We start from the raw sequence: 27,930 nt of genomic DNA on the forward strand, positions 1-27,930 counted from the left end.
CTGCATTTTACCCAGTCCTGCCTTAAAGGAAAAGGATAAAACTGTCGTAAGCGCATGTTTTTAATGAGGGAGGCGAATGTTTTAATTAATAGGGAGTTACAGGGTAACAGGGTAGTGTTTTATCCTTTTAAACAGTCTTTGAAAAGTAAAGATTGATATTGGCAAAGATGCAGTGGGCTTTACAGGTGGTTCCAAGGGAGCTTGGAAGATGAGCAGGGGTCCGGAGGGGGTGCTTGATGAAGGTGTTGGAATTTTTCTGTACTAGATCACCTTTCAGATGGCAGATGTAAGTGCTAAGCAGAGAAAGCGAGCAAGCTAGGTCATTCCTGTAGCTTCCCTTTAACTTTCTCATTGGAGAGATGTGCTCTATTAAAAGCTAACTGAGGCCAGGTGTGGTGGCTCACGCCTCTAATTACAGCACTCTGGGAGGCTGAGGCTGCTGGATCACTTGATCAGGAGCTCGAGACCGTCCTGGCCAACATGGTGAAACCCCGTCTCTACTAAAATACAAAAAATTAGCTGGGCTTGGTGGTATGTGCCTGTAGTCCCAGCTACTCAGGAGGCTGAGGCAGGAGAATGGCTTCAACCTGGGAGGTGGAGGTGGCAGTGAGCTGAGATCACACCGCTGCGCTCCAGCCTGGTGACAGAGTGAGACTCTGTCTCTAAAAAAACACAAAAAACTAACTGAATTCTTAAATAAGGCCTGTGTTAAGTACAACACTGGGGGCTGTGAGTAGAATACCTGGACGTTTTTTGGAGGGAGTTCCGGGTATCACCAGCAGAGAAGGGGGCTGCAGGAAGGGTGGAGGGGTGTGAGTCTGTGCGAGCTGGCCCTGGGAAGGGGCACAGAGCCTGGGGGGAGCCTGAAGAGAGGTGCACCTGTCAGGATGGCAGGGCTGCTTGGAAAAGCGCGGGGACCCACTGCATTCCCAGGCTGCCCTCTGTAACTGAAGACCATTGATTTTACGGGAAACCATGTTTACAGACAGAGTGCTGATCGACCTGTGGAGTTGACTTCTGCCTTCTTAAGTAAGAACTACCTTTTTTCTTATTGACTGGCTGATAAACAGTGAGAGAGAAACAGCCGGCTGGGTGGGAGAGTGGTAGATGCCTTGAGACCCTCAAGCCACAGGATGGGGCGGGTTGGAGAGACTTCTTGATCTCTGTACACAGGTCCCCCTCTTCTCTGTCTCCATTCCTGCACCTCCCAGGGACCAGGAGGAGTCTAAGACCGACCTTCCGTGGTTTCCTAGCAATACAGGTACGAAGCACAGAAGAGCTGTGCTCAGAGAGTGTCTCAAGTTGCGTGCGCGGTCCCTGAGGATGGTGTGAAAATGCAGATTTTCTTGGAGCAGGAGAGAGTGTGTGTCTCACAAGCTCGCTGGAGAGGATAATGCCACAAGTCCACGAACTATGCTTTGTTTGGCAAGGTTGCAAACTGCCCTGCTGGTCGCAGCCAGTGTGCATGGGAAGGAGGCCCAGAGGAGGTAGCTTGAGTCCTGAAGCGGGTTCCTCCTCTCCCACCTGTGTCCTCACGGCTGCCTCTCCCTGTGGATGAGTGGGCTCTGGCGCCACCACCACGGGGTCACCAGCAACCATCATGGGTGGGTACCATGTCATTCTTTCTTGACATCTTCTGCTTTGGAGTAGAAAACAAAGTAAGGAAGGTTTTTAAATTCCTAGCCCCTTAGCCGGATAGTTTGTGGAAGAGGAGGAGGAATAAGAGAACAGAGCAAGAAAAGCCCACCAATTAATTGGTAAACGCTTGCAGGTTTCTCTGACCCAGCCCAGGCTGGAGAGGAGATTGGCTTTGCTGTCGATAAACAAGTCCCTGGTGCAGCATCAAAGCTGTTCTCCTTTATCAATCGTGGCCCCCTCTTCCCGCATGTTCCTGTAACTTACCAAGCATTTATGACATTGATTTTACAATTGGGCTGTTAACCCTCCCGCCCCTTCAGGCCTGCCAACCTTTTTGGCCCGAGCTGTCAATCAGAGATGTCTTCCAGCCAATCAGAAGCATCCCTTAAGAAGAGCCACCTTGGAGTCTCACCTGTATCCTGGCTCAGCCTTGCGGGAAAGTCCCATTGCATTTGCTGTTTGGTTTGGTTTAGTGCCTGTTTTCAATCAGTATGTCCTTTCTAAGGATCATGGAACTTTGTGGCTGCAAAATCTGAGGTTATAAACGGAGAGATAGGAGTGTGTGTTTGCATGTGTATATGAGACACAGCATGGCTTTAGTCTTCCAGAAAGTTATTTCTCCTGAGACTTGTGGTAAACCTGCCTTCCCCATCTTTTCCCGAGAGGGAGCTGTTGGCTCACTGTGCAGTCAAGAATCAAGAAATGGAAAAAAAAAAAAAAAGATTGAGAAGATGGGGGCTATGGGGGAGGGAAGTGAGATCAAGCCTGGCTGAAACCTTTACCGGCCGGGTATGAATGAGATGGTGGGTGGAGAAGCAGCCACGTGTTCTCCAGGAGGAGCAGCAGGGGAAGCGTAGCCGGGGACCTATGGGTGAACGATCAGGGCGCTGTAAGGTGCTGAGCTGCCTGTAGGAGCAGGGCCAGATGGAATAATCGCCCCTGCGATGATGTTACCGCCGGAGCAGAGTGGCTGTGATCCGATGCCTCCCTCCCTAGGGATGTGAGGTCTCAAAGGGCACATTCAGCTCAGTGGCACTTTGGAGTCGGAACTGGAAAAGCCTCAGGGCTGAAGGACAGCTGGTTGGGCAGCGACTAATAACTAAGAGGCAGGTGTGGAGCCGGGTCTCTCCGAGCCCAGCTGCTGTCTCGGCTTGCTGCTCAGGTCTTTGATAGCAAAAAACACCAAGCACGTGGGGAACGCGCTCCCTCCAGCCAGGGCCAGATAGAAGCTGATGGAATGGAGACTTGGTGGATCCAGAGGCTGGTCCAATGCTGCTGGAAATACCAAGCTCATGTTTTGCACCTACGTACTTTTAGTGTGAAGTCAGCTGAGTTGCACAGGCCAGGGAGCGTGACTGGCAGGGGCGGAGGAGACAGGAATCCGGGGACTCGTCTTCTCTTCTGTTTCATGGTAGTCAGGTTAGCACTGGGCCAGTTTTTAGATTCAAGCCCCTCTGTTTGACTGCCTGTTAAATGGGAGCGATGCTTCCCAGACCTCGAGAGGACTTTGCAGAGTGCGTCCAGGCCTGCACGCCTGCTCTGTGAACCTCAGGGTCCTCACCCACCTTCTTGGAACTTCTCAAACTAGAACCACGGTCAGAAACACGACGGCGGCAACTTTTCTAAATCCATGAGCGTATCCCACTTGACCATCCTCTTTCTGGGGACATTGAACCCTCCTCTTCTCAGCCTTCCTCTGTGTTCCCCTGATCCACAGACAGTGTGGGGAGCCGGGGCTTATTTCACATGGTCTGTCCATAGTGCCAGGGCTGTGACTGTGACCTTATGGGGGGCTGGAGAGATGATGTGTCCATTCTCCACGGTGGCCCATCAAAGCTTTCCTGGCAAAGAATGGAAACTCCTGCTAGTCCTGGGGCAGAGTGGTGACAGTTCGAAGCCGAAGAGGCCTGCTCCTGGTCCTCTTTCCCCATGTCCCCTGCTCATTCGTGGACCCGGCTGCGCCACCCCTGTGTGCCGGACGGTGTGGGGCAGTGTCCCCAGGCCCGCCCTCCACCCCGTGTCTCCGCGTTGTGGGTGTTGTGGACAGAAGCCGTCTCTTAGAGCGCTCCGTGCGGTGAGACCTCAGCCTCGGCCCTCCTAACCTCTTTCCTTTCTCTCTCTCTTTCCCCCCTCTCCCATCTCCCCCCTTGCCTCCGCCCTTCAGGTCCGATCCTCCGTACTGGGTGCAATGAAAGCTCCACGCAGGCCTTACCATGGAAGGCTGTGACTCGCCCGTCGTCTCGGGGAAGGACAATGGGTGCGGTATTCCTCAGCACCAGCAATGGACTGAACTCAACAGCACCCACCTCCCTGACAAACCCAGTAGCATGGAGCAGTCCACAGGCGAGAGCCACGGGCCCCTGGACAGCCTGAGGGCCCCCTTCAATGAGCGCTTGGCGGAGAGCGCTGCGTCGGCCGGGCCCCCCGCCGAGCCTGCCAGCAAGGAGGTCGCCTGCAACGAGTGCTCGGCCTCCTTCGCCAGCCTCCAGACCTACATGGAGCACCACTGCCCCAGCGCGCGCCCCCCGCCACCCCTGAGAGAGGAGAGCGCCAGCGACACCGGCGAGGAAGGGGACGAGGAGAGTGACGTGGAGAACCTGGCCGGGGAGATCGTCTACCAGCCAGACGGCTCCGCCTACATTGTGGAGAGCCTGAGCCAGCTGACCCAGGGCGGGGGTGCCAGTGGCAGCAATGGCAGCAGTGGCAGCAGTGGCAGCGGGCCTCTCCCCTCGCTCTTCCTGAACTCTCTCCCCGGCGCGGGGGGCAAGCAAGGGGACCCTTCGTGTGCTGCACCCGTGTACCCGCAGATCATCAACACTTTCCACATAGCCTCATCCTTCGGGAAATGGTTTGAGGGCCCAGACCAGGCTTTCCCGAATACCTCAGCCCTGGCGGGGCTCAGCCCCGTCCTGCACAGCTTCCGCGTGTTTGACGTGCGACACAAAAGCAACAAGGATTACCTGAACAGCGACGGTTCTGCCAAAAGCTCCTGCGTAGCCAAAGATGTCCCCAACAATGTGGACCTGTCCAAATTCGACGGCTTCGTGCTCTACGGCAAGAGGAAGCCCATCCTGATGTGTTTCCTGTGCAAGCTCTCCTTCGGGTACGTCCGTTCGTTTGTGACCCACGCGGTGCATGACCATCGAATGACCCTGAGCGAAGACGAGCGGAAAATTCTTAGCAATAAGAACATCTCCGCTATCATCCAAGGGATCGGCAAAGACAAGGAACCCCTTGTAAGTTTTCTGGAACCAAAAAACAAAAACTTTCAACACCCTTTAGTTTCCACAGCTAACCTCATAGGCCCCGGACACAGTTTTTATGGTAAATTTAGTGGCATTCGCATGGAAGGGGAGGAAGCTCTCCCAGCCGGCTCCACCGTGGGCCCCGAGCAGCCCCAGGCTGGTCTCTTGACCCCCAGCACCCTGTTGAACCTTGGTGGGCTCACCAGCTCGGTCCTGAAGACCCCCATTACCTCAGTCCCCCTGGGGCCTCTGGCTTCCAGTCCTACCAAATCCTCAGAGGGCAAGGACTCTGGGGCGGCAGAAGGAGAGAAGCAAGAAGCGGGCGACGGGGACTGCTTCTCTGAGAAAGTAGAGCCAGCCGAAGAGGAGGCGGAGGAGGAAGAGGAGGAGGAAGAGGCGGAGGAAGAGGAGGAAGACGAGGAGGAGGAGGAGGAAGAGGAGGAGGAAGACGAGGGTTGCAAAGGACTCTTTCCCAGCGAGTTGGACGAGGAACTGGAGGACAGGCCCCATGAGGAGGCTGGGGCCGCGGCAGGTAGTAGCAGCCAAAAGGACCTTGCTCTCTCAAACCAAAGCATTCCTAACTCCCCCTTAATGCCTAACGTGCTCCAGACCCTGTCGAGGGGCACAGCTTCTACTAGTTCTAATTCTGCTTCTTCCTTTGTTGTCTTTGATGGTGCGAACAGGAGGAATCGTTTAAGCTTTAACAGTGAGGGCGTCAGGGCCAATGTGGCAGAGGGCGGCAGGAGGCTGGACTTCGCTGACGAAAGTGCCAATAAAGACAATGCCACAGCACCAGAACCAAATGAAAGCACAGAGGGCGATGATGGGGGCTTCGTCCCCCATCACCAGCACGCTGGCTCCCTCTGTGAGCTTGGGGTGGGGGAGTGCCCCTCGGGGAGTGGCGTGGAGTGCCCCAAATGCGACACGGTCCTGGGCTCTTCCCGCTCGCTGGGCGGCCACATGACCATGATGCATTCTCGTAACTCGTGCAAGACACTCAAGTGCCCCAAGTGCAACTGGCACTATAAGTACCAGCAGACCCTGGAGGCGCACATGAAGGAGAAGCACCCGGAGCCTGGGGGCTCCTGTGTCTACTGCAAAAGCGGGCAGCCCCACCCCCGGTTGGCACGAGGCGAGAGCTACACATGTGGTTACAAGCCTTTCCGCTGCGAGGTGTGTAACTACTCCACAACGACCAAAGGCAACCTCAGTATTCATATGCAGTCCGACAAGCATCTCAACAACATGCAGAACCTGCAGAACGGAGGCGGGGAGCAGGTCTTCAGCCACACCGCTGGGGCGGCGGCGGCGGCGGCAGCTGCAGCGGCGGCAGCGGCCAACATCAGTAGCTCCTGCGGGGCCCCCTCGCCCACCAAACCAAAAACCAAACCCACCTGGCGGTGCGAGGTGTGCGATTACGAGACCAACGTGGCCAGGAACCTCCGCATCCACATGACCAGCGAGAAGCACATGCACAACATGATGTTACTGCAGCAGAACATGACCCAGATGCAGCACAACCGCCACCTGGGGCTCGGCAGCCTGCCCTCGCCCGCCGAGGCCGAGCTCTACCAGTACTACCTGGCCCAGAACATGAACCTGCCCAACCTGAAGATGGACAACGCGGCCTCGGACGCCCAGTTCATGATGAGCGGATTCCAGCTGGATCCCGCCGGGCCCATGGCCGCCATGACGCCGGCTCTAGGTGAGGATGACTCCGTGTTTGTCTTGTTTCCATGGTAGGCATTTAACTGGGGAGAGCGGTGGATAGGCTGACATAGTCCTGTGGATTCAGTTGACTCTGGTCTTCTCGAGTGGTTTCGGTGTAAACTGGAATGTCTTACAGTCAAGTATTTATTCTCAAGGATCCCTTGAACTCGATGTGTCCATATGGAAGCATTTATACATTCAAAAGAGATAAGATGGTACTCTGGCTACGTAGGGCTGGGATGAAAATGTGAGTGTTTGCTCTAGTTTTCTGTTCCATTCTCTCTTTCTTGGTCTCCTTTTCAATTTGTAAAATGACTGTAATCACCCAAAATTTTGGGGTTTCATCAAATATTTACTGACGCTTACCGGAAACTGTAGCTGGGGCCATCATCTCAATAAGAGGAATAGGGACAGTTATCTCAGTGATAGAAAGAGATAGTCACCCAATAATAATAATAATCTCAGAGTGTACGTTATTCACATAACCAAAGGCTGAGTCTCTGCTGAGCTGGGAACCACCCAGATAGACTTCTCAAAGTTCTCTGTGTATTTATGAGGACCTTGATGAAAGAGATGTGATTTTTTTTTTCCTTTCAGTGAGTTCTTGCTGATTAGAATGTTGGAAATTAATTGGGAATTAAATGGTTCTGGTGGCACTGTTGTGAGGGTTGTGAGGATGAAAAATGAGTAAGTGGTAAACATTGTCCTTCAAGGAAAGTTAACTTTTGATAGCAGTTAGATCCTGGTTAGTAGAGCGAGTCTTTGTTGCCGGGAAGAATGACCTATGCTTTATGGAAGCTGACTTGGCTTTGTGTCCAGGTACAAAATATTACCAATTGGCTTACCATATCTGGAATAGGACCAAGAGTGTAGGATTTGGATGCCAAAAATTTTGAGTTTTTATGTAGAAAGAACCACAGCCATGTTGAGGATAACTTCTGCTGCCAAAAAAATCTACAAATGGGTTTCATGAGAAGCTTCCGATCCTTGGGCCACTCAGGACTCCACCCCGTATGCCTCAAACAGGGTCCTGCGTGCTCCCCATCCTTTGACCCTGCTAATGGACCTCGTGGGACCAGTGACAATGGCCTGAATTGAGCAATATACCATTACTGATGTGGGGATAGGTTGTTCTGGCAACAGAGTGTCAGTGAGAACCTTTTTCCGGGATGGCTTAGACGACTGTGGGGCCAGGCCTTATTAGTTAGCAAGTGCTTTTTCGTGTGGCGTTTTAGTGCTAATTGTCGCCAATGAGTTATCATTCCAAGCATTCCATTTCTTTTTCTTGCTCTGTATTCAGTTTTGAATCCTTGGTACTTTAATCTTGTTTTCCATTTCGAAACATTTGCCTGTTGATCGTCCACTACCAAATGATTTGAATGTATTTGACCAACTGGTGAATAGTGGATGCACAAGCCCGGTCGTCTGACTTGTCCCCAGGGTGAACTGTGCATGCCAGGGCATGGGCATCAGTATTCTATGTTTTTTTTTTTTTTTTAAAAAAAAAAAAACAGTAGGAATCGAAAGGAGCCGTAGAATCTTGAAAGGTAGATCTTGCAGCAGATCAAACACAGTGGAGGTGGAATGAAGACAGAACATGGGTAGGTTCATGTCGGGTCAAAGCGAGGCTTTTTTTTTTTTTTTTTTTTTTTTTTTTTTTTTTTTGAGACAGAGTCTTGCCCAGGCTGCAGTGCAGTGGCACGACCTCGGCTCACTGCAACCTCCGCCTCCCAGGTTCAAGTGCTTCTTCTGCCTCAGCCTTCCAAGTGCCTGGGAGTATAGGCACCCTGGCTAATTTTTGTATTTTTAGTAGAGACAGGGTTTCACCATGTTGGCCAAGGTGGTCTTGAACTCTTGACCTCAGGTGATCTGCCTGCCTTGGCCTCCCACAGTGTTGGGATTACAAGTGTGAGCCACCATTGCCAGCCTAAAGTGAGGCTTTTTAATTACCTCGAGAAGAGATAACTAAGGCTAGGATTGAGAAGTAGAGAAATATTTCACATTCACGCCAAATGTCTGTGAGTCTTTGGGGCATTATGCACTGTCCTGGGCACTGCAGCAGGTTCAGAAGGAACTGAAGAATGAGCACTTGTGTTCTAGACACACATGGAAGAACTCTGTCCAGGCACCTAGTCTTACCAGTTGGCTTACCATATCTAGAATAGGACCAGGAGTATAGGATTTGGGTGCTGAAAACTTTGAGTTTTTACATAGAAAGAACCTCTCACAGCCACTTTGAGAAGAACCACACTTTTATTTCTTAAAGAGGCTGGAGCTCTTTTTCCCAAGGGATTTAACCAGCTCACTCACAAAAGGCCCTTGAATTTTCAGTGTCACTACTTCTTGGTTGAGGGGAGTCCCTGTACACCTGTGCCTTCCTTGGGCCCTGAGAATTGCTAAGAAGGTGTGAGAGTCACAGATCCTTTATGCTGGAAGCTCCAGTGGGCCTGGGGACTGTAGTAAGTGTCCCAGAGACTTGGAATTTGAGTCGTATGACCTCAGTAGGAGAAACCAACTTATGCAAATAAAAACAGCCATAACTTTCAGTTCTGTCGGTGGCTCTACTGATTTTTTTCCCCCATAATCTACTTATAAGATAGCTGTAGGTGTGTCATTAGATGTGACTGAGTTCCGCAGGGGGAGAAAGTTTTTCTGAAATACACTCTCCTTACATGGGCCCTGTTCTTGTGCTTCCCATTGGCAGAACCTTCTCTTAGTGTCATCAAACAGACACTGATTCTGGGGATGATGCTTTTCAGAGGCCTTTGAGGAAAGAGTTGGGACTCCTCCACCGAGCACGGTCGGATCTGCTGCTCTTTGTAGACTGCACATTAGATTTGAGGCCTTGTGAACTTCCTCCCAAACCTTCCTTTCAACTCTGAAGTTTAGTGCAGCACCCAGAAGGGGGTTGCTTGGGGTGGCCGTGTGCTTCCCAAGTAGCCAGCCAGCCCCTGGACACTTGCACAAGGTTTCACAGCTCCCTTGCGTCTTCCTTTGATTCCAGAGCTTGCCTTGTAATCTATGTGCCTTCCTAAGGATGTGCCTTTGGGTGGGCTCACGTTGTTACCGTATCCGTTCCAGTGTTAGAGTTGGGTGTATACCCAGAGATGAGGGCCTGCCCCAAGACTGTGTATCCGGCGTGGCTCAAGGCTAAAGAACTGTCAAGTACTTAAAATTTTTTTTTGAGTTGGAGTTTCACTCTTGTCACCCAGGCTGGAGTGCAATGGCGTGATCTCAGCTCACTGCAACCTCGGCCTCCCAGGTTCAAGCAGTTCTTCTGCCTCAGCCTCCCAAGTAGCTGGGATTACAGGCATGCAGCACCATGCCCGGCTAATTTTTGTGTTGTCAGTAGAAAGTAGACGGGGTTTCACCATGTTGGCCAGGCTGGTCTTAAACTCCTGACCTCAGGTGATCCGTCCACGTTGGCCTCCGAAAGTGTTGGGATTATAGGTGTGAGCCACTATGCCGAGCCCCAATTTCTTACGTTTAGGAGCTCTGCTCCTGTCAGGGAATTGGGTGAGATTCCTCCATTTTGTGGCAGCTGAATTAGTTCCTTTAGTCTTACGGATTTGTAGAATTCTAAGCCCTGGGCTTGTTTCTCTGAGGCATAGTTCTCGAAGGGACTTTTCACTTGCCTGTCGTCCTCACCCGTCTCACCACTCTGCTGCCGCTTTCCTTCGCATTTCATTTTAAGAGCCTAGAATGCTGGCCAGGTACGGTGGCTCATGCCTATAATCCCAGCACTTTGGGAGTCCAAGGATCGCTTGAACCGAGAAGTTCGAGACCAGCTGGACAACATCTCTATGAAAAAAAATTTTTTTAAGATAGGCTGGATGTGGTGGGGTGCACCTGTGGTCCCAGCTGCTTGAGGGGGGCTGAGGCAAGTGGATCACTTGAGCCTTGGTGGTTGAGACTACAGTGAACCCGTCCAGCCTGGGCCTGGGCAACAGAGTGAGACCTTGTCTCTTAAAAATAAAAAGAGCTTAGAATGGAAACTGGGACTTAGTTCCTCTGCTTGTTCCAAGAACTTCTCATTTTCACTCAGGCATCAGCAAGTGACAGCTGAATTTCTCTTTAGAGCAGTATTGATGCGCCGAGGTTAAATCTAAAAAGTGGAGACGATTTGATGCTTCAGGTGGTTGGCATCAGAAACAAATATATGTTTGCTCCTTGTCTTACCCTCCGGGCAGTGTCTGCTTTGACTGAACACCAAGCATGTTTCATGGATGTTGCCTGGCCTTCGTCCCTGTTAAGGAATGGAGCTTTTAGGCTTTTCTTTTTTTTTTTCTTTTTTCTTTTTTCTGTTTTTCTTTCTTGTCCTAAAAAGAATGTCATAGTTATGGTTCCTCTCACCAGGGGAGATGGGAAGACAGACAACAAGCTGAAAGCTTCCTAAGCCTTCTGGAATGCACGTGCAAAAGATTTCTATGGCTCTCTAGACGGTCCGTGAGCTTCAAACGCAGCTGCTGGTCTGCTTAGCAGAGCCTGTACTGATCTTTTCACTCGAGGTGACTTGTGTAGCGTAAATAAGAAAATCATGAAAAAAAAACCAACGGAAATATTTTCTTTGATGAGCCACTGACTTGGATTCTAATCAGTCATAAAAAATAAAATAACCTCAGCCCAACCACACATAAAAGGTCAAGTTTAAATACCAGTTGCGGGAGTGGGGGCAGAACTAATAGTTCAAGTACGTGTGTGTTTAGGAAAGAGAAACTAGACTCCAGTGCTCAGCTTTCTGTTTGACTGTACACTTCTAGGAACGGGAGGGAAAGCTGCTCTTTCCAAGCCTTTCTTGTGGTAGAAATAAGGACTTGCAGTGTTAATTTACCATAGCAAATATGAGCTCGTCACCGGTTTATTCAGGGCAGTGGTGGACTGGAAAAGTCCAGGGTAGGAGAGGAAGGAGGAGATCTTCATCTGGCCCTCTTATGGAGATGTGGAGCTGACCCTCGTGTCTCACTGCCCGTCTCGGTCCACTTCCTGAGCATGCACCATTCCCACTCTTTTTTTACTCTTGTCTGGCACAACAAACATTTGGGCATCTGTGCACTCCGTAGAAGGCCAGCGAGGATAAGACTGGACCCCTGTCCTAGGGAGGTGGTGCCCTGATGGGGATCCCAGCTATAACGCCTCTCTGTATGTGGATGACTGAGTGACAAAGGGAATGTGATAGGTCCTAGGGTAGCCCTGCACGTCACACAGGGCAGAGGCTCAGGAAAGGGAACAGGTGGCCCTACTGGGAAGACATGGAAGGGCTGGCAGCATTGACTGACAGGTGGGTTATTGACCAGAGGGGAGTGGTGAGGAGTAGAGGGATTACTCTCCAAACCTGTTGTGTTTTGTTTTTTGAGACAGGTTCCTGCTCTGTCACCAGGGCTAGAGCTGAGTGTCACGATATCGGCTCACTGCAGCCTCTATCTCCTGGGCCCAAGCGATCCTCCCACCTCAGTCCCTGAGTAGCTGGAACTACAGGTGTGCACCAGCATGTCTGGCTAGTTTCTGTTGTATTTTTTTAGAGACGGGGTTTCACCATGTTGAGCAGGCTAGTCTCTCCTAGGCTCAAATGATTTGCCTGCCTTAGCCTCCCAATGTGCTTGGATTATAGGCGGGAGCCCCCGCACCCAGCCCTACTCCCCAAATCTTTGCTTGAGAGATGTACTGTCTGACTCAGGTGCCTGCCACTTATCACCATGTAGCTTCCGAAATTTAAATAACATTAAAAATTCAGTTTCTTAGTTGCACTACCCATATTTCCAGTATTCATTAGTCACATGTAACCGGTGACTGCTGCATCAGACAACACAGCCACAGAACGTTCCCACAATGATAGAAAGTCATGTCGGTCATTGCCACTTCAGATGAATTCTGGGCCCGATTCTGGTTTGCCATGAAGGTTTGGTATGCTAAGATTGTAGCTGTAAGTCATTTCTAATTTTGGGAGGTCTGGGGTTTGAGATTCCGTTACATCCATTGAAGGATACATATTTCTGTCTTTTCTTGGATCTTAGAGAGGGAGTTAATTGGAATATTAAAGAGGTAGCCAGGTGCGGTGGCTCATGCCTGTCATTCAGCACTTTGGGAAACTGAGGTGGGCGGATCAGCTGAGGTCGGAGTTCAAGCCTAGCCTGGCCAACATGGTGAAACCCTGTCTCTACTAAAAAATACAAACATTAGTCGGGTGTGGTGGTGGGTACCTGTAATCCCAGCTACTTGGGAAGCTGAGGCAGGAGAATTGCTTGAACTGGGGAGGTGGGGGTTGCAGTGAGCTGAGATTACCTCACTGCACTCCAGTCTGGGCGACAGAGCAAGATTCTATCTCAGGGTTGGGGGGGGGGGGATATCTGTCTATCTATAGATAGATAGATATAGATATATAGATATGAAGTTACAGTTTCTAACTTTTCTAGTGTTCTTTTCCTAAAGAAGGAAAATATAAAACCTGCCCCAAATCTCAGAATGTCTGTAGGAAAGATTGAAACACATCAGGTTGACTATGTTTGTTTGTTTGCTTGCTTGCTTTTCAGCTCGTAGCCCTCAGTAACACTTGAAATGTGATCTTTTCCTTTGGACCCCGGTTGAGGGTGGCGGAGGTCTGGGTGATGCCTCAGCCGTGGCCGTGACCGTGAACCTGGTCTCTGACTCTCTCCCTCTCTCCTTCCCTGCAGTGGGCGGTGAGATCCCCCTAGACATGCGGCTCGGGGGCGGGCAGCTGGTGTCAGAGGAGCTGATGAACCTGGGGGAGAGCTTCATCCAGACCAATGACCCGTCGCTGAAGCTCTTCCAGTGCGCCGTGTGCAACAAGTTCACGACGGACAACCTGGACATGCTGGGCCTGCACATGAACGTGGAGCGCAGCCTGTCGGAGGACGAGTGGAAGGCGGTGATGGGGGACTCGTACCAGTGCAAGCTCTGTCGCTACAATACCCAGCTCAAGGCCAACTTCCAGCTGCACTGCAAGACAGACAAGCACGTGCAGAAGTACCAGCTGGTGGCCCACATCAAGGAGGGCGGCAAGGCCAACGAGTGGAGGCTCAAGTGTGTGGCCATCGGCAACCCGGTGCACCTCAAGTGCAACGCCTGCGACTACTACACCAACAGCCTGGAGAAGCTGCGGCTGCACACGGTCAACTCCAGGCACGAGGCCAGCCTGAAGCTGTACAAGGTAGGCCCAGCTCCTCGGGACTCAGGCGCTGTCTCTGAAAGGAGGGGGTTGCTCCCTAACAGGCGAGTCTGGGAGCCTTGGGGAGGAGACGGACAGTCTCGGGCATGGCCCCCGTGGCTGTTGGTTGGGAACCTGGAGTTGGGAGGAAAGTTGGCGGTGTCCGCTTTGTCACCAGGTGGAAACGTGACAGGTTCAGTGAGTAGCTTTTGTGGCTGAAAGTTCTCTTTCTCAGTGCCCCATTTTGGGGCAGGTTTTGTTGGCAGTGCCTCGATGGTTGATTCTTTTCTTACTTATGTGGGCTCTTTTGCATCCTCTGCTCCTGTAATTTCCGGCTTGCTTTTAGACTTTTTCTGCTTTCCTTTTCCATCTCTTTATTCCTTTTTCTTCTCTATTTCTTCTTTCCTGGATGCTCCTGGGGTGGCTTGTTCCTTCCTTCCTTTCATGCATACATCCATCATCCCACCAACAGATATACACTGGGCACCTTCTGAACGCCAGGTACTGTTCTGGGCACGTGTCCACATCAGTGCATGAAATTGACCCCCCCAAAAAAAAAAAAAAAAAAATCCCTGCCCTCACACAGCTTCCATTCTTTTAGCAGGAGATGGGTGAGAAACATGAATAAATTATGAAACAGGCTAGAAGGTGCTAAATGCTGTGGGGAAAACTGGGTCCATAAAGGGCCTCCTTTGATTTTCTTTCTGTTTTTTTTTTTTTTTTTTTTTTTCTCTGTTGCTTCCTGGGTTCTATGTCCTTTCTCTTCCTTACACTTTTTCTTCCTTTCCTGGGCTTCTCCCGTCCTCCCCACTCCCTCTATCTCTTCTCCTCTTCCCTCCCTCCTGTCCATTTATTCTCTCTCTCCCCCCAGCCCCCACGTCCGCCCCAGCCCTTCCCTCTACTCCGTAGATGGTAACCTAAGAGGAGGCGCTCCGGATACTGTAAATAGTCCTTTCACTTGCACGGCAGAATCGCTCCAGACGTCTCTATTGATTTTCACTGGACTTAAAGCCTCACCTTTTTCTCTAATCATCCCATAATGGCTTTAGTATGAACAATCAGGTACAAATCGCCATAAATCTCCCCGGCCTCATTCCACACACCTTCCACTCCCTCACTCTCTGTTTTCATTTCCTTACTCCTGTTATCAGCCTCTCTCTCCTCTTGCCTTTCACACCATTTCTTGCGTCTTTGGGCCCACGAGTGTTTGGTCTGTGCCGGCCCTGAGCTAGCTGAGGCCCCGCTTTACTCAGTGTGATTTTAAATGGAGATTCCACGAAAGGAAGACGTCTTAGTCCTTTCCCCATGTGGGCCTGTGCGGGGATTGATAATTGTACTTCATTTTACAGTTGCTCCTTCTCAGGGCGTGGGGAGGACTGCGTAATGCCGATGGAAAGGCACTTTAGGTAAAGGAGGAGAAGGCAGGAATGAGGTAGAGGGGATAGAACATTCTGGAACTGACCATCAATTCAGCTACGGTGCAGTGAGGAAGGTCTGGACTCCACGCAGCCAATCCCCTTATCTCAAATGAGCAAGAACCTTGCTGGACTGGCTGAGTTTTGTGCCACCATTGAAAGAAAAAGGCCCTTTGCAGTCAGTTTAAATTGGAGGTCTGAACTGGCAACAGGATGGTGCCAACGTGGTCAAGAAAACCCGATGGAAAAACCAGTGGGAAAAAGAATTTCCAAAGGACCCGACTGAGTAAAATTTGTACAAAGGACTCGGCGTGGCCATTGAAGGTTGCGCACAACTTTGATGAAGGTTGTTTAGAGGTGGCATGAAGCTGGCCTCTTCCATCCAAGGAAAAAATTGCCCTTTAGATTCTAAAACGCACACGGTGGTGATTAACTCGCACGCTGCATTCTCCGTGCGGCTGCAGTCTTGAATAAGAGTCTGTCAGGCACTTGGCTTTGCTTCTAACAGGCCTGGAACTTGGAAAGGATTTGCTGAGAACATCTCGTTTTGGTCTACAAACCTTGTCCACGGGTCACACCCAGAGAGTCAGGGTGAGGTGTTGGATGGAAGACATGCAGTTTATTTGTGTGTTTCTGCACTATGGGCCTGTCCTTCTGGGCCTTCATTTTTTCATTCCTTTTCTTTAAGGTAGAGGAAACTCTTGTTCAAAAAGATGGCGTGGGGAGAAGGGTCCTGAGTGCTGGGGTGCAGGGTAGAACGTGGACCCCGCACCCAGAGGAGAGGTTCCGAAATTGTGCATCTGGCTGGCACATCCCCGTGGGTGACCAGGGCAGAATTGCCTCTGTCAGGAGCCAAAGGTCATTAGTCTGGTCTCATTAGTCCTTGGGTAATGAATGGCCCTGTGCCTGTCGGGGATCTGCCATAGGGGGTGGGGAGCTCTCCTGCTCCCTGCTGGATGACATCGCTGGGATTATCATTCCCGTGCTCGCCCTGAGCCCTTTGGTCTCTCAGTACGACGAAGATAAGACTTCCCTTGCCACCAAGAGGGGCTCCCTCTCATAAGGTTTCATCAGTCCACTGATTTGGGGTGGGGATGGGAGGTGGTTTGAGAGTGACTTTTTCTCTAGGCCCTGGTGTGGCCTATAGTAAATGGAGATTGATTGCATGTTATTTTTCCTCTTGCTAATGTAATCCATTAGCCCGGCACATGCATAATCAGTTTAGAGCACAGTTAACTGGATGTAATCGAGTTCTTTACTGTCTGCTAGAGAAACTGCTCCAGATGCAGCTGACCTGGGGAGGGCCCCGGGCTTCTCACACACAACCCTCCTTACTCACCCCTTCCCCACCCCACCCTGTCCCAGTTCCCTGGGAGATTATTCATGATCAGCCAGGGCGGCTCTCCAGAGTTGCTCTTTGTGGCACCCAGCGAAGTGGCGGTGATGCATGTGGCTTCCCAGTGAGCCTCCCAGCCCTCTCTTTCAGCCGAGGCTTTTATTCTCCTCCTGCGCCTTTTTCATGTTGGAGGAGACAGAGCCACATTCTCAGGAGATGCAAGCAGTGGCGTGGCTTTCGGTTTGTCGTCTGACCTCACCCTGGGCCGGAGTCGCTGCCCTTGCAGTCATGAATGCTAGTGCGTAGGTTGCTATATGAAGAGTGAACTTTCTGAAAGCCTGTGATAATTTCTCATCCAGAAATGAGAGAGGGTTGGGCTAATCCATAAAGCCTGGTGGTATTGTCTTCATTGCCTGGAGTGGTGTAGTTCTGATTTTTGAGTGATACTCATTTATGAATCAGGATTAAGGTTCACCCTGTTTTTCCTCTGTACCTCCTGGAAGTCGAGTGGAGTTAGGGGAAGGCTGCGGGGCCCGAGGCGTCCGATGGAAGTCCCCTTACATTGTCTCTGGGTCCCAAGTTACTTCTGCAAAGTGCTCCTGATTGAATTCCTTGGGATCTTTTGGTCTGAAACAGCAGCTGGCTCTGGCCCCGCTCCTAGTGCTCACATGTCCACGTCCTAACAGCTACTCTGGTGAGATCCTGTGATTGGCTGACACAGCAGAAATCCCAGAGGCTCAAGTGAAGCTTGGAGACTGGGCTCTTTCCGTCCTTAGTGACTCATCTGATCTAGAATGGGATAGACACTTTTTATCATGAGTACTGAGCTCCCGGGTCCTTAATTCCTCATCCTTCTGCTTTCACGTGTAAATGTATCACTCCTTTCTCAGAGGATGTACATCCTGGCCCCACTGTCAATCCTCTCCACCCATAGAGATGTGGGTGTCCTTGCTCCTCAGAACCAGGAGAGTGGCTGCCACTGATAACGCCTGCCCTCTACCCTCTGCCATGGCTAGCGTGGTGCCGGCGTCCGAGGTGTGTGAGTTCAGAGATGGCAGGAGCTCTTCCGTGTTGATCTTGCATTCCCGGCTAAGTGACATCCATGGCAAGCTCTCTGAAATTTGTGCAACTTTCTGCCCAGAGGAGGAGGGGCATAGAAAGGGCAGTTAGAAATCAGGGCACACTCCTGCCGTCCCCCAGCATCTGTGTTTTGCTTTGATGTTTCTCTTCACCTGTGTGTCTTTGGAATGGAAATCTGTCAGCTTTAGCAGATAGATTCAGACCCCACCAGAATCTGTTACTCAAAACAGTTTGCAGCTGGGGTTCCTTTGATTGGGCCAAGACTGAAGGTTACCTATTAATCTTAAGTTGTGTGCAAAGAGGGTTGTCCACCACGGTGTTGGGTCTGGGCCACATGTGAGCTGCCCTGGAGCAACAAGGCACACAGGAGAGGAGAAGCCAGTGTCCACACCAGCTCTGCGTGGCCCGCAGTAGGAGGCAGAGTGTGGTATTGATTCCTGCACATGACCAGATTCTCCACATAGTGGACGTCTGCGCATGCTGTCCTAGGAGGATTGTGCAGTGCGGGAGGATGGAAGAAAACCTCCATCGGACTTTGCATTGCTTCACAACCCATCCTCTCAGTTCTTTCCCTGATATGTAAGAAACTCACTGGGACTCACACTCCCAGAAGGGCCATAAACTCATCATGTGGGAGACGAGCATATCAGAAAACGTAGGTGAAGTCAGACAGCGATTTGGACTGAAATCTGCATTCTTGGTGCTCCTCTGTGGGTGCCCTGCAGGGAAGTGGGGGTCTTAGAAAGACAGCTGCACACTTTATGCCCATAGGTGTTGCCTGGAGGCCTTTGTCTTGTGCTGAGAGCAAAAAGCATCAATCCTTTGGGGAGCGTCCCCTCCCTCCCCCACACCCTGCCTGCCCGGTGTGGCCGCGTGTTTCAAGCTCCGGTGAAAGTGTAGTTTGCATCGGGATCCTGGAGCCAGCCTCCTCAAACCTCGTTTTCTCATTATTGGACGATTTTTGTTTTGTTTTGTTTGAAGTACCTACTTCTGCCACCTCTCTCCCTACCTGGGTGCCTCCAACCAATAAATGAAAGGAAGGGAATGTTTTCCTGCAGGTGGTTTAGAAGGTGTGAAAGGCCAGATGTTTGGGTGAATTTTAGCACCTGCCCTCCTTCTCCTGGAGCAGCTGGAGGCCTGAGATTCATTTCTCCGACTTGAGGGTCGGTGCTGGTGGGTCACTGGTCTGTGTAGCTGGGCTGGGAGGCTGCGTATGGGCCTGATGGGTCCTTGCTCGAGAGCCAGGGCTGACTCTGCAGCTCTGGTGGCCACCAGTTAACTTCAAGGGGACTCCAGGAAGATGGAAAAAGCAAATATTTTAGGGGGCAGGGCTCATAACAGGACCACGTTCATCCATCGCTGCTGTGGGAATGTGTGGCTCATGGTTCATCAGTGGTGTGTGGCATGAAAGGTGGGTACCTTGCTGGGAGGTCCCTTGTTCTTTCCTCCTTCCAGAAGCTTCTCACCTGTCTTCACCCACATCCCTCCAATATGTTGTATTTCATACTCTCAGCCGATGGCTTTAGGCGCAGGCTTTGTGTGGGTCACTCTGGTTATAGCATTTCACACACCCTCATGTCAAAAAGCTCAGGTCGGTGTGATCTTTTGACCCCGATCTTTAGACACCACGTAGTGGAACTGAAATCTTATTAGATGTGCGTATTGAAAAAAAAAAGTTCAGTACTTAAAAAACACCTGTTGAAAAACCAGTTTTGCAACCATTAACCATAGCACTTTTATTTTCTCCTTTTTCTAAATGCTTTTAGTGTTTTTTTTTTCCTCTCTTTTCGGAGTCCTTTTTGTGGATTGTAAAGAACTGACCAGACCCTTTTAGAATAGTATTGTATCTTAATTCTTTTTTTTAGCATTCCATGCTGACCTCAAGTGTAAGTTAGTAATAAAATATGCCTTCCCTATTTTTTACAGTTAAAGTAATATGAGTAGTGCATGTTCGCTGTAAAAAAAAAATTGGAAAAATCCAGGAATTTTTTAAATTAGCAAGCTTTAAAGAAAGGAATTTTTAAAAGTAGTAAACTTTAAAAGAAAGTAAATATCTGGTTAATCCTACTGTGTGATGTATTTTTATTTTCTTTTTGCATGTAACATAGGCCTTTTACAAAATTAGAATGATACTGTGCATTTATATGTGTATGTGTGTATGTATACACATATATATATGCACAATATCTATACACACAGACACGCATAAGTACGATACCAGTATATATGTGTAGACACACAGCATAATACCTGAGACCTTTGTTTATATCTCTGAGTATTTTCGAATACTTTTTAAAGTGGATGTCTTTTTTCTACTGTCAGACTTTACTGTCCAGAGGCAAACCCACTGAAACATGTATTTGATACTGTTTTGTGCTCTTTCCAGTGCTTCCGTAGATGAAAATGTGTGTGCCTATGTATCTGTACACATGCACATACTGTTCATTTTTAAAAATCTCTAAGTATAGACACATGCTATGCTTTCAATTTTGTTTTGTTTTTTTGAGACAGGATTTTACTCTGCCACTCACAGGGAAATGCCGTGGCACGATCTTGGCTCGCTGCAACCTCTGCCTCCTGGGCTCAAGCAGTTGTCTCACCTCAGCCTCCCAAGTAGCAGGGACCACAGGTGCACACCACCACACCCAGCTCATTTTTTTGTGTTCCTCATAGAGGACGGATTTTGACATTTTGCCTAGGCTGGTCTTGAATCCCCGGGCTCAAGCAATCCACCTGCTTCAGCTTCCCAAAGAGTCTGTTTGTTTTATTCATGAAAATCGTTTTGATCAGTACATACAGATACTTTTTATCATCAGAATCATTTTACGACGGTACAGGTAGATACAGTCACTCTTTTTAATGGCTACTTAGTATTTCCTTTATTGACCAGTCTCTTTTTGATGTACCTTGAGGTTATGTGCAGAGTTTGGATACTGCAGATAATGAATTTGGAATGTAAATCTCTGCATACTTGTGCTGTTCCATGAAGTGGGGTTGTTGGGTCCCAGGACCTGATGCCAGTAGATGCCGCACTTCCCAGTGGCCTTTCAGAAAGCAGGTGGCCATGCCACCCTTCCCCGTTAGGTGATGGCCAGACCTCCTGCACAGCGACCAACGCCATGTTGATGTTTTCCCTGTTCATGGTCAGATGGACAGCATTGTTCTAACGTGGGTCCCTTTTCACTGTTCCAATGTGGGTGGCTAGAGGAGGCATTTTTTTCATGCATTTTTTTTTTTTTTTTTTTTTTTTTTTTTGAGATGGGGTTTCTGTCGCCCAGGCTGGAGTGCAGTGCTGCGATCTCAGCTCACTGCAACCTCTGCCTCCTGGGTTCAAGTGATTCTCATGGCTCAGCCTCCCAGGTAGCTGAGATTACGGGTGCTCGCTACCACAACCAGCTAATTTTTATGTTTTTAGTGGAGATATGGGGGTTTGCCACGTTGGCCAGGCTGGTCTCAAACTCCTCACCTTGGGCGATCCACCCACCTCGGCCTCCCAAAGTGCTGGGATTACAGGCGTGAGCCACCACACCTGGGCCCCATTTATGACTTTTGAGGAATATATTTTGTGTATAGTTGTAAGGCTCTGCTTTTGTATACAGTTTGATTTAAGACGCTTTATTTTCTTTCAAATGAGATGGCTAGCTGTACAATGATTGCTTACATAACCAGTTTTTCCTAGCTGGTGTGAGAAGCTGTGTTTCTATTTCCCCATTCTCTTACGTCTTGCAGAGCCTCTTGTGAATGATCCACAGATTTCGATAAATCAGAGCATATTTACAGAATACTGTCATTGGAGACAAGGGGTGAACAAGAAGGGGCGGAAAGGCCTGGTTCTCTTTCCTGGCATTTGGTGTCTTGTCTGTGGACCAAACATCTTCCTCTCACCTTTTGCTGTTTCTCTCTGGCGTATTCCCCAAAAGAAAATTTCGTAGTTTGCCGTCATTGAATTATCCAGGTTGAGGGAAATTCCAGAAGAAACAGAGTCTTGGAAGAGGAGCTGGATTTTTAGGCCACTTTAATGGAGACTGTGAAACTCACCATGTATCCTCAAAAAGCAATCAGGAACAAATTCTGAAAGTCATGGAACTTCCTTTTTCTGAAGTTCTTATGTAAATAGCATGTAGATTTCATGATTATGTCTACACATTTCCAATACAAACTGTTTTCAGGGATTGGTTACCAGTCTATTTTTGGATTCCAAAGGCATACCATGGCCCTGACTTAGGCTGAGCAGCAAGGAGGTCTAATTTCAGAAAATCTAATAGCTACAAATAACAGCTGACAAATATATTTGTTAAAATATTGGAAAGTACCTAGATTATCTATTTAGAAAGCCCTGGACCTTCTTATGAGAGGGAAATCTTAAACTTTCAGTCTCTTCACCCATCGCCATCCAGAGGTAAGCCATACCGTGGAATTCTTTGCATGAATGACATCTGCCATCTTAGAGGTGGTCTGTAACCCTTAGGACAATTTTGTTGAAAATATTCTGTTGCTTCTGCATTCCAGAATAAGTCGTTGTGTTACAGTTGTTCTAGGTAAACACTCTGGCAAGAGAGGCAGTATGGCAGGTATAATGGGGAGGAGGTGTGACCTCAGTGTTGAATTCTTGCAACTTGCTGAGTACTTGGACTAAAAGGCCAAATTTGAATGTATCTAGTCCCAACAGGTGTTTCTGGTTTTTTTGTTTTGAAAGGGAAATTGTAAGGGAACAATTAGGCATTGTCAGGAACACTGTCAGGAAAAGGCAAGAGTTTGTAAATAATTATATGATCCACCTGAACCGTGTTCTTTATTCTGTTTTACACATAACTTGAAGCCACGAATACTAGTTAAGTGTAGGGTAGGAAAGGCTGGTACTGTGAAAACCATTCTGGTAGTATTAAATAAATGTATATTTAATACTTAACAAAAATTGGCTTTTAGGACTTAAAGCAGCCGGGATGTAGGATGAAAGTTAAAATTTTCTGATGGCAGAAGATCTGTCACTCATGGAAGTACTGGAGAATGTAGAAACTAGCAACTTTAAGGGGGTGGCTTGGGATTGTGTGGGCAAATATAGCCAAGAAAAAGGTGGAATTCCCAGCGATGTGAATTTTATTATTATTTTCTTTTTTATAAAAAGAAATTTAAATCACATTAAAAAAAAAAAAAAGGGTCTCACTATTGCCCAGGCTGGTCTCAAACTCCTGGGCTCAAGTGGTCCTCTTACCTTGGCTTGCAAAAGTAAATCTCAGATAAGCAACAGTGATGTTTTGTGTAAGGACAGCTCGTGAATTATGCTTACACTTACCTGATATTCACATTTAACTGAGCATCCTGTGTTTTGTTCGGCAGCTCTGCCTCTGGATAGCCTAGAAATCCGTTCATAGTGACCTGCCAACAGGCTGTACAGAAGCATAAAGAGAGCTGTGTGGCTTCCTTGTTTGTGAAACCCCTTTTCTTCCAGTGGTTGCCAACAAAAGAACAAAGTTACAAATGCCTCTAATGATGATATCCAGTTTTTGTTATTTATAGAAAAGTGTACTATTAGATATTTTTATTTTCTATGTTAAAGAAAATGCTTTCCTGTTAGAATAAAATCTGAAATTTTCCCCAGAGCTGTATGTTCAGGCTTACTTTTCAGTTATTTTTTTTTTCCTGAGTTCCTTTTATTGAAATGCTTTTGCATCACACAGTGGACATCAGGAGGCCTGGCTTGGTCAGCACCAGCTTGGCCAGATGCTGAAGCTGCCCCTGGTCCGCTCCAGGCCTTCTCGGTCTCCTCCTGCTCTGGTTACTTGTACCTAGACCGTGAAAATTCACAGCACGCGAGCATTGCTCACGGTACATGGCAGACCCCATGTGCGGATGGTATATAGGTCGCTAATAGGAAACGCAGAAAGTAGGTTTAAATTGGGACTGATCATCAAGAATGATTAGGGGACGTTCTCTAGGGTCCCCATCCTCATCCCATAAAAGGCAAACTAGTTAGAAGGTTAGAAATGTTTATCTACTGATAGTGTTTAGTTTATAACCTGTTAATGAGTGGGACATGTTCTGAGACTCAGGACAAGATCCTCCAAAGCATGTTAAGTCTCTTAGGTCAACAATGGTACCCACATTGCTTGGCGGGGCCGGCCTGTGCCCTGGAGCTGCTGAAGGGGTTTACATCCACCTGCTGCTTGAGTCTCTCTTCTGGTCTTCTGTCTGTCTCTGGCGGTAGGCTCTTCCTGGAGGATGGCGGAACCTTTCTAACCACTTCTGTGCTGACCTCTTTGGACTTCTTGGTGACATGTGTCCCACTGGGGCATCCCTGTCTTCCTGCTGCTCCTCAGAATGAGACAGAAGGTTGGGTTCTGGGTGGAAGGCATCCTTCCATCTGCTACTCTGACTTGTTCTCCTCCCATGGGTTCAGACTCCAGCCCTCACGACCCAAGAGGCCACACAGCAGGATTTCCCAGATCATTCCCCTGGGCAGCATCTTGGAGACTGAAATCACTGGGAAGGGGACTTCCTTCCCTGGGTCAACAACATTTGTGGAGTGTCGATTCTGTGCTGGGCATTGAAGTAGGATTTTGTACAGGCTGGGGTTCATGGATGTGTCATGTATTATTAAAAAACTTGTTTGGGGCCGTGGCTCCCACCTGTAATCTCAACACTTAGAGAGGCTAAGGCAGGGGGACTGCTTGAGCCTAGGAGTTCAAGACCAGCCTGGGCAACATAAACACACCCTGACTCTATAAAAAATGTAAAAAATTAGCCGGGTGTGCTGGCACATACCTGTGGTCCTGGCTGCATAGGAGGATCACTTGAGCCTGAGAGTTCAAGAGCAGCCTGGGCAACCTAGCCAGACCTCATCTTAATGAAAAATAAAAAATTTAACAGGGTGTGATGGTGCGTGTAGTCCCAGCTACATGAGGGGGCTGAGGTGGGAGGATTGCTTGAGCCCAGGAGGTCGAGGCTACAGTGAGCCATGATCACAGCACTGCAGTCCAGCTTGGGTGACAGAGCAAAACCCTGTCTCAATAAATAGCTAAATAAATGAAACAATACAAACCTAGTTGGTTTAGGGAACACTTTGTTAGTAGCGTGTACTGGGAGTGTGGTTCTTCTCTATTGTATGTGCTCTGTAATGGGAACCCCCAACCCAGTGCATCTTCTGTTCCTCTTCCTCCTTCCCTCCCTCCAGAAGCTTCTTTCCATTGAAGACTGCCCTCTGGTCAAGTGGGGGTGGCGGGCAATGAGCAGCTATCAGTTTTTTTTTTTTTTTTTTTTTTTTTGGAGACCGAGTCTCACTCTGTTTCCAGGCTGGAGTGCAATTGTGTGATCTCGGCTGACTGCATCCTCCTCCTCCTGGGTTTAAGTGATTCTCCTGCCTCAGCCTCCCGAGTAGCTGGGACTACAGGCGGCTGCCACCACGCCCAGCTAATTTTTGTATTTTTAGTAGAGACAGGGTTTCACCTTGTTGGCCAGATGGCCTCGATCTCTTGGCCTTATGTTCTGCCCGCCGCGGCCTCCCAAAGTGCTGGGATTATAGGCGTGAGCCACCGGGCCTGGCCATAGGTCTGGTTCTGAATTAGAAGAAGATGAGTTTTCTAAAAACTCGGAGCAAACAGGTCTAATGACCTGTGTAAGATTAGAACGAACTTTCTGGTATCCCCTTACTTCCTTTGTACTTTCATCCAGCCAAAAAGCTGGAAAGGTCATGCAGCTGGCCACAGCCTCATCACACCTGGGCTCCTCCAACCATGACGGCTGACAGAATCCTGCATGGCCTCAAGGCTTTCCAACAGGCTTCTGACCCCTCGGTTGTCAGATGAGCACAGATGTCACCAGGCTGTGGTCAGCAGCATGATCTTGGTGCACATGTGCAGATGTAACTCATTTCACTTTTGACTTGGACCTAGATAGATGCATCTAAGGGCCTTAAAAAATTTTTTTTTAATTTTAATTTTTTTTTTTTTTTTTTTATAAGGAGTCTCACTCTGTCACCCAGGCTGTAGTGCAGTGGTAATCTCAGCTCATTGCAACCTCTGCCGGCCGAGTTAAAGCAATTCTCCTACCTCAGGCTCCCAAGTAGCTGGGATTACAGGCGTGCATCACCACACCAGCTAATTCCTGTATTTTTGGTAGAGACCGGGTTTCATCATGTTAGTCAGGCTGGTCTTTGACTGCTGACCTCAAGTGATCTTCCCACCTCAGCCTCCCAGATTGCTGGGATTACAGGCCTGAGCCACTCTGCCTGGCATGTATCTAAAGGCCTTTGGGACAACGAGAATGATAATGTCAGGGTTTGGTGTTTGCTCTTAGACCCCTCTTGCTCTTGGGAGGCAGTCTTTGTCACTGTATTGGTCCTGCGGATGCCTTTTGGTGCTCCTGAAGATTAGGGAGGAGCTCCTATTGTGTTTATGGCAGGGAGTATCTTAGCAGAGTGACCCTTTCCAGCTCGTGAACGTGCCTTGCTGGTTTCTAACAGGATTCATTTGAATGGAATGTTTCGTGTTCCAGGTTCTTTAAGAACTGCTGATTGCTGCAGGCCTAGGAAGGTTCTCTGAGCAGCCTTAGATGTTTTTCTTCTGTCTAGGGCAGGGCACTGTGTGCCTTGAGGTGGGGGCGGGGGAGATAAAAGGTAACCCCACAGGCTCTTCCTCCAGCCGAGGAGTCTCCTGCTCCAAGATGGTTTTCACTGTGGTCCTCCCATAACTCCTGTGCCTTCGTCTTCTGTACTTTCCTGCTACTGCCATGTCTCTTGTTTTCTAAAATAATGAAAGATAGAGAAGCATGGGGAATATTCCTCGGCTCTTCTAGTGAGCCAAGCCAAGTGGCGTGGGTCCCAGGGCTGTGATTTCCTCCCTGTCCTAGACATGAGTCAGCAAGTGTGACTCTGAAGCCAGCTGTGGTTGAGGAAGCACCGCGGGAGTGATTTGGCTGGAGACATCTGTTTGTGCGTGTTTGTTCACTTTCTGGTTCTCAGCTTAGGCTCTGACCATTTTCATTATTAATTTTTTTTTTTTGCCCAGACTGGGTTCACATTAGTGGTGGCTGCAGCTGTTGGCGTAGGAAGACCAAACAGCTCCTCCAGGGACCAGAGCTCTGACCTTTGTCCCATGTCTTTGTGTCCAACTGGGAATCCATACCCGTCTCTCTTCACCTCCATGGTCTTCCTGCCCTAATTCATATCTCTGAGACTTTAGTGCTTTCAGTTTATCCAAAACTCATGCCTTGGGGGTGGGCAGATTTGCTCTGAGGTGGTGAGTTCTTGAGTGACACCTCTGTGGATGACTGTTCCTCCCTGATGTCCTAGCTGGGTTCCCAAAGGACCCACCACATTGTCCAGAAACTTCCTCTTCCTTCCTGCTCCCTCCTGCACACAGTCGGATGCTTGTCTTCTTTTCCTGGCCTGTGCTTTCTGCCTTTTGGAGTGCGGCATTTGGAACCAAGTCACCTGGGGAGATTTCAGGCAACAGCCACAAAGCCCAGCTCCACTGAGGGGAGACTAATTACACAGCTAATTAATCCAACAGATGTCATTTTAAGTGCTCATTTCTGTGTGATTTGATTACACACGAGCTGTATTGCTGAGATGGGCATTGGGCCCTGTTGGAAAGTATCTTTTTTTTTTTAATCAGACTTTAAGGAAGAGCATATTTCCTGTCCATATTTTGTGCTCTAGTGACACATCACTGCTTTTCCAGAACTGTGTCTCCAGCTGCTGCACCCGTACACACCCACCCCACGTGGGTATTACACTGTTTGGCACCACACTGGTCTCTGCGTCATGTGCTAGATGGTTTCACCAGCTGGTTTGGAAGCTTCTTGAGGACATGGATTGCCTTCGGTTTTGTGAGTTTCTTTCAAGAATGCAGCACGAGTGGACATCAGCAGATGGTTATCCGTTTCTCTCTGTTTGCCCTCTCGTCTTTACTGAAAGCAAGTTTCTTCGCAAGAAAAGTAGCTTAGGACTCTCAGAAAGGTGGTTTGCAGGCAGATGGTTAAGAAGCATAGGATGTCTGGGTGCGGTGGCTCATGCCTGTAATCCCAGCACTTTGGGAGGCCGAGGTGAGCAGATCCTGAGGTTGGGAGTTCGAAACCAGCCTGACCAACATGGAGAAACCCCATCTCTACTAAAAATAGAAAGTCAGCTGGTATCATGGTGCATGCCTGTAATCTCAGCCACTGAGGAGGTTGGAGCAGGAGAATTGCTTGAACCCAGGAGGTGGAGGTTGCGGTGAGCCAAGATTGCGCCGCTGTACTCCAGCCTGGGCAGCAAGAGCAAATTTCCATCTCCAAAAAAGAAAAAAAGAAGTGCAGGACACCAGTGGTTGTTGAGAAACTGAACAAGTCGTGCATGGGACAAAAATA

The 27,930-nt window shown here is 49.0% G+C and overlaps 1 protein-coding gene across 8 annotated transcripts in view; it reads left to right on the forward strand.

Moving 5' to 3' along the window:
• ZFHX3 (zinc finger homeobox 3) overlaps nt 1-27,930 on the forward strand; it is a 377,665-nt gene that overhangs the window by 188,912 nt on the left and 160,823 nt on the right. For 6 of the 8 annotated variants that reach the window (XM_074405623.1, XM_074405619.1, XM_039478219.2 and 3 more), the window contains 2 exons: nt 3,803-6,588; nt 13,262-13,758. In XM_074405623.1, the coding sequence (XP_074261724.1) occupies nt 3,852-6,588; nt 13,262-13,758 (3,234 nt within the window). In that variant the 5' untranslated portion in view covers nt 3,803-3,851. The remainder of the gene's footprint in view (nt 1-3,802; nt 6,589-13,261; nt 13,759-27,930) is intronic. The other 2 variants (XM_074405641.1, XM_074405639.1) reach the window with 1 other exon arrangement.

Source organism: Saimiri boliviensis, chromosome 1 (genome assembly GCF_048565385.1).
Source record: "Saimiri boliviensis isolate mSaiBol1 chromosome 1, mSaiBol1.pri, whole genome shotgun sequence".
Taxonomy (NCBI): domain Eukaryota; kingdom Metazoa; phylum Chordata; class Mammalia; order Primates; family Cebidae; genus Saimiri; species Saimiri boliviensis.